Source organism: Alexandromys fortis, unplaced genomic scaffold (genome assembly GCF_014885135.2).
Source record: "Alexandromys fortis isolate MF-2015 unplaced genomic scaffold, M_Fortis_MF-2015_v1.1 scaffold_262, whole genome shotgun sequence".
Lineage (NCBI taxonomy): Eukaryota > Metazoa > Chordata > Mammalia > Rodentia > Cricetidae > Alexandromys > Alexandromys fortis.
This window is the reverse complement of record NW_026068147.1, coordinates 945950-952276: the sequence shown is the minus strand read 5'-3', so window position 1 is coordinate 952276 and position 6327 is coordinate 945950. Positions and strand designations below refer to the sequence as shown.

At 50.2% G+C, this 6327-nt stretch overlaps 1 protein-coding gene across 1 annotated transcript; it reads right to left on the bottom strand.

Annotated features, from left to right (window-relative positions):
- Positions 1 to 2685: 2685 nt before the first annotated feature.
- Tex101 (testis expressed 101) lies at positions 2686 to 5563 on the bottom strand. Its single transcript, XM_050127106.1, has 5 exons — positions 5500 to 5563; positions 5197 to 5346; positions 4587 to 4772; positions 3029 to 3160; positions 2686 to 2921 (listed from the first exon to the last, which is right to left on the bottom strand). Exons 1-5 carry the CDS (start codon positions 5561 to 5563, stop codon positions 2686 to 2688), a joined length of 768 nt encoding a protein of 255 aa, XP_049983063.1.
- Between the last annotated feature and the right edge of the window lie 764 nt (positions 5564 to 6327).

Genomic DNA, 6327 nt, shown 5'->3' with positions numbered 1-6327 from the left:
TGCTAGAAACTGAACTCAGGTTCTCTGGAAGAGAGAGCAGTCTGACTGCTGCCCTTCCCCCAGCACAGTTCCTCTGTGCAATGAACTGTGGTTAGCCCTTCATTAGGGTTTCTGCAGCTGTGATGAAACCCTTGATCAAGACCAGGTTGGGGAAAAAGGGTTTATTTGGCGTCTACTTCCACATCACAGTCCATCACTGAAGGAAGTCAGGACAGGAACTCAAGCAGGGCAGGAACCTGGAGGCAGGGGCTGATGTAGAGGTCATGGAGGATGCTGCTCACTGGCTTGCTCAGCTTGCCTTCTTATAGAACTCAGGATCAGCAGCTCAGAGAGTACCCCACCTGGGCCCTCCCTTGTCAATTATTAAGTAAATGCCCCATAGATTTGTCTATAGTTCAATCATGTGAAGATATTTTCATTTTCTTTTCTTCTTTTATTTTTTTTTTCGAAATAGGATTTCTCTGTAGCTTTGGAGCCTGTCCTGAAACTAGCTCTTGTAGACCAGGCTGGCCTTGAACTCACAGAGATCCGCCTGCCTCTGCCTCTCGAGTGCTGGGATTAAAGCATACACCACCACCACTCAGCTAGTGAAGGCCTTTTTTCTTTTTTTTTTTTTAATATTTATTTATTTGTTATGTATACAATATTCTTTCTGTGTGTATGTCTGCAGGCCAGAAGAGGGCACCATACCTCATTACAGATGGTTGTGAGCCACCATGTGGTTGCCGGGAATTGAACTCAGGATCTTTGGAAGAGCAGGCAATGCTTTCCTCTCAGACAACTTTAGCTTGTGTCAAGTTGATAAAAAAAAAAAAAGTAGCCAGAACATTAATACAGAACAGTCACAACGGCTCAAAGTGCTGAGACTAAGAGTCTGTGGCATGTTCTGTCACAAATGGGCCATCTGTATCACGTTCCTACCCTCAATGCTCAGGGATCACAGTTGGGGAGAAGGGGAAAGATCCTAAGGCCCAAAGGCCAGGGAGGACAAGAGAGAAACTGTCTTCTGGACACGAGAGGACCATTGCAGTCAGGATGCAGGCCAGCAGCTGTGGCTGCCTGCACAGGGCCAAGCTGGTCAACACTGCAGCAAGGAGCAGGGAAGGGCTTTAGCCAACCTTTAGCCAAGGAGGGACAGTAGATGGCTTTCAGGGGAGGCAGGGAGCCAATTTTATTTAAGGGCGTGGCTCTTGGTAGGTCCAGGGGTTGGCCCTACACACGTGTATAGAGGCAGCAAAAATGGAAGCCTGTCATTATCTAAACAACATGAAGCCAGGACATGAAGTTGGGAAGGGGCAGGGAGGTGGGAACAGATCTGGACGGAGATAGGGAGAGAAGATGGGCAAGAGAATGTATGCATGAATGAAATTCTCAAGGAATTAATAAAGATATCCTATTAAAATCTGACTCACAGAGGAGCTCTGTGAAATAGAATTCAGGTTGGTTTACACAGTGAGTTCCAGGCCAGCCAGGGATACACAGTGAGACGGTCTCAGAAACAAAACCAAAACTGAACAATAAGGTAAGATAAAAGTTAAAAGCCAGTATTATGTCTCCCTCTACTTTCCTCTGTGTTGTAGGACCACACTCATCCTTTCTTGTGGTCCACAGAACACTGCGAGTCAGGGTGAAGGGAAGGATAGAGTGGGGGCGGAGCAGGGGATTGGAGGGGACACTCAGGACATCAGGAGATGGGCTTCTTAGAGCCAGAGGACTGGAGAGTCTCATTTTTCCCCTCATGCCCCATGGCCGTAGCAGACAGACAATCCCAAAGCAGCAGCTGGCTCTGACCTTAAGATAGGGTCGGGGCCTTGAGGTGGCAGAACATTCCTTTAATTAGAGCAGAGGCAGGAGGATCTCTGTGAGTTCCAGGCCAGCATGGTCTACAGAGTAAGTTTAGGACACCCAGGGCTACACAGAGAAACCCTGTCTTGAAAAACAACAACAACAACAAAGATTGGGCTGGGAATCCTGCAGAAAAATGAACATATTAGAGTAAAAGAAAAAAATCAAATACCTGTGTTTATGTCCTGGCTCTGCCCAAAGTAATTTCTTGACTCCTCTCTCTCTCTCTCTCTCTCTCTCTCTCTCTCTCTCTCTCTCTCTCTCTCTCTCTCTCTCTCTCTCTCTCTCTCTCTCTCTCTCTCTCTCTATCTATCTATCTATCATCTATCTATCTAACAGCTGTTTTCTGAGACAGGGTCTTGCTTTGTTGAGCAGGTTGGCCTGATCCCATGTACCACATTGCCTGGCTTTTGCCTACAGTTATGTGAATGTGAGCAATTCAAATTTATCCAAACTGTTTCCTTATCCGGAAAATGTGTGTTAGAGACAGCACATTAGTGGTCCCTCCGCAGCACCAAAACCCCACTGCATGGCTTGAAGCACATGTAAATCACAAATCTGCGTAGGTGAAAAGGCCCAGGGTCATGGATCCCAGGACTCCCACGGTGGAAGGAGAAAACTCCCTTCTGAAAGCTGCTCTTGGGCTCTCGTTCCCCAATCACCCTCACCACACACACACGACCTAATAACAAAGCACAAAGTTTATTATTTGTGTCAAATACACACTCATCCTATTTCTCTGCTCCTCAAACCTCCCTCCTCCCATTCTTCAAACTGGTGGTCAGCAGACAGAAGGCTCCCTCCTAGCCAAGCCCTAGCCCCCCGCCCGGACAGTACCGTCTAGGGGAAGTGGATCAGGGCCACCAGCAGTGTTGGCAACAGCAGCTCCAGCACCCACAGTGAGGTGAGCATCCAGGAGGCCCTACTACTTCCTTCTGCCTTTCTGGGCTGCAGGAAAGAGTAGTAACTGCAGGTCTCCTTCACCGTCATGGGTCCCACGGAGGTCATTGAAGCCATCAGTCTGCAGCCAATTGCAGTGGTGCAGCCTTTCACATGCACGACGGAGTCCATTCCTCCTGTGAGCCAGAGGGGATGGGGCAACAGAGACACAGTTTAGGAATGGGGAGCCTAGTCTTCCCTCACCTCTGGAACCCTGAGTGCCGGAACCTTGAGGGGCCTTTACCTCCGGAGAGCTCAAGTTTTCCTTGATAGCACTGAGTTGTGCTGTTGGCACAGGGCAGAGAGGGGGCACTGGGACAGGACCCCAGAGCCACACATGTTGGGCAGCGGAGGTTTCCCGGCATACCGGGAGTTACTGGATGAGGATAAAGAGAGGGTAAGTTAAGGCTGTGTCCAGCACCCTGAGGAGCTTGTCCCAACTACTTTTTTGCCCCGCCCTGTGTCCTGTAGAGGCCACACTAACCAATCCACTACTGAGTCCCACCTATCCTCCCCCAGTTGACTTTTTTTTTCATCAGAAACTCAGCCACTGGCTGCCGAGATGGTGCAGCAGGTATAGGCACTTACTGCGCAAGCCTGGAGACCTGGGCTCAATCCTCGGCACCCATACAGAGGTGGAAGGAAAAAATCAACTCTCCAGGTTGTCTTCTGACTTCTACACATGCATATGCAAGCACACACACACACACACACACACACACACACACGCACATGCACACGCACACTCACACACTAAAAGAAACCCCAGAGACCACATGACTTCCACATCCTGCCTACACACGTGACAGAGCTGAAAGGACAGGTGGAGCAGAAAGTGGTATACCACTGTGGGTAGTCAGTGGTATTACAACTCGGTGCTGCACTCAAAGTATAGTCAAGGAAACTGAGGACACCAGCTACCCAAGATGCTTCGGCAAACATCTTCAAGGGGCAGAGATCTGAGCTGTGAAGAAGGCTGTGTGTGAACATGGGCTTGAGACAGAGATGGGACAGGGCTGCTGTTCAGATGGTAGGCATAGGCAGGGAGGACTGTGTCACTGGCATTTTTAAATGACCTGTACCATGTACATTAAGAAAAAAGTCACTTTTTAAGTGTATATGGGTGCATAAGCATTTGCATGTGGGTACACACGTGGGCGCATGTGTGTGGAGGTCAGAGGACAACTTCAGGTGTCATCCACAGGGCCAGGGTCTCTCACTGCCCTGGTGCCCACCAATTAGGCCAGCCTGGTTGGCCAGTAAATCCAAAGGACCCTCCCCATCTCCTCCACCTCCAAGAGCCAGGATTAGAAGCTCATGACGCCATGCCTGGCAGTTTTCTGTGTTCTAGGAAATTGAATGCAGGTCCTCAGGCTTAGAGGGCAAGCGCTTTACCTGCTGACCATCTTCAGTGTTACAAGTGTGACCAAGAGTCTAAGACACAGCATAAGGCACACAAGAGGGGAAAGAGGCACTTGTAGGTGAAAAGATGGGCGGATGACTGTAGGTCTGGAGGGCAAACTGGGGGACTGGACTGTTGTCACCTGGCAGTGAAGAACTCACAATTGCTAAAATGAATGCCACTGCCTGCTCAGAAACTACTGGAGACCTCTTCCTGCTAACTGAACACATTTCAGTCATTACTGCAGCCTTCACTGATGTCCCTCTGCCCCAAGGAAGGCTTGCACCGCAAAGGACTTCAACTCAGAAAAGGACCGTGCAGACTGAGGGATTCTTCTGCACGTGGGCCACTGAGGCCCACGCTAAGCAGAAACACAGAGAAGAGTGACGTGCACAGGTACCTGTGGTGTCCGGTGCTTTCCAGAACAGAGATATGTTGTTTCTGTTGTTGCAGAGGGTGCTGTTGCAGTAGTTACTGAAGGAGAGGGCGATCAGGCCAGGGGGTGGGGTGTACTGGATCAGAGTCATTGACTCTAGTCCTTGAGCCGTGCAACCCTTACTGGCCAAAACAACAGTCTTGGTTCCTTCTGTGAGACAGGGAGTAAAGATGGTGGATGTGGGCCCAGTGCTTAGCAGCGAGAGAGCAAATGACACGGCTACCTTCTCCCTCAAGCCCAAGGGATGCCCCTGTGTCTGCCTCCCCAGGGATGGGGCTGTAAATTCGTGCCACCATGCCTGACATTTGTATGTGGGCCCTGGGGATTCAACTGAGACCCCTGTGTACTCAAGACAGGCACCTTACTGAGCTAGCCTCCCAGCCGCTGTCTAGACTGCCATAGGGTTGTGCTCTTAGTCAGACACAGAACCCAGAGCATGAGAGGGGAAAGAAAGGGAGGAAGCTGAAAAGATGGGCAAGGTCAGATGGCTTTCAGCCTGGGGACCTACACTGGACTGCTGTCACCTGGCACTGAGGAGTCAGTGATTGAGACCCACCGCTCGGTCCCCAGTTACCCGCTTTAATCAACAGCACAGTTTCCTGGCAAAGTTCTCCAGAATTGCAACTCTCAACCTTCTCGGTCTTTGAAGTCCAGTTAAAGGTTCGGCCTGGATCTTCCTCTAAACGCTGGATTCTACTCACCATGCAGCGAAGGTTCTGGACCACTGGGAAGATGAGATAAAGATCATCTTTAATTTTGCAAAAAAAAAAAAAATCAAAAAAAGATGATCAACTGCCCTCTCTGTGGGGTGATCTCTTGACACAATAAATCCACTCTCTGTGGAATCACTTGTTTCCCCCAGGTCCCACACACGTACAAGTCCAGTGGGAAGCTCCCAGCAGGAAGAGGAGCAGTAAGTACTGGATGCGGCAGGCTGCCATGGCTTCTCTGAGACTGGGAAGAGCTGATCAGGACCTGGGAACTGAAAGAGAAACAGGAGACAATTCAGTCAGCCAGAGAGAGATTAAATCTCAGTTTTCTGTTAAGTGTCTACTTTATGATAGATTTATGGTATGCAAGCCCATGAAGTCCGCCCTGAAGTGTTTTGGGAGTTAATAGCAAGGCCACAGGTTTACTGTGCCTACTTTCCATAGTTCTGAGGCTCAGCCATCGATAGTTGACGAGGTTTTGGCAACTTTCTTTCTTCAGTGTCTACATACAGGAGAACGGGCCCGGGAGCCCTCTGCCTTTAAGCCTCTGAGGTTCAGAGCCACAGCAGATCTCTCAAGGCCTCAGCATCTCGGTCCTTAGGACCCAGCTCCACCAGAACTCCACCAGAGAGACACATGATCCTGGGCAGCCAGCCTATTCCCTCAGACTAAGAAAGAGTCTAGCTGAATTCCACTCCTCGATACAGAAGTACAGACTTCAGCTCCTCCTCCAGAACCTGGCACTCCTAAAAGACCCAGCAAAAGAGAGCCCAGTTCTCCTTCCTCAGACACAGGGGACTCACTCCAGCCTCCCCTCCTTCGGAATAGGTGCTGAGGGCTGGTCCTCCTCCCTCCAACTCAGCCCTCTGCCCTCAGACCCAGGGCTCCAGATCCCCAGCTCTCCTCCCTCAGGCTCTGTAGCCAGACTGTAGTCTCCTCCCTCAGACCCAGGAGTCCAGGCTCCAGCCCTTCTCCCTCAGACCCAGGATTCTGAG

What these genes read in the sequence shown, in the direction of transcription:
- Tex101 (XM_050127106.1), bottom strand. Translation starts at nt 5,563, where the DNA reads ATGGCAGCCTGCCGCATCCAGTACTTACTGCTCCTCTTCCTGCTGGGA. An exon ending in GGGAGCTTCCCACTGGACTT is followed by an intron (nt 5,347 to 5,499) that starts GTACGTGTGTGG and finishes TCATCTTCCCAG; the next exon opens with TGGTCCAGAACCTTCGCTGC. An exon ending in TGTGCTGTTGATTAAAGCGG is followed by an intron (nt 4,773 to 5,196) that starts GTAACTGGGGAC and finishes CCTGTCTCACAG; the next exon opens with AAGGAACCAAGACTGTTGTT.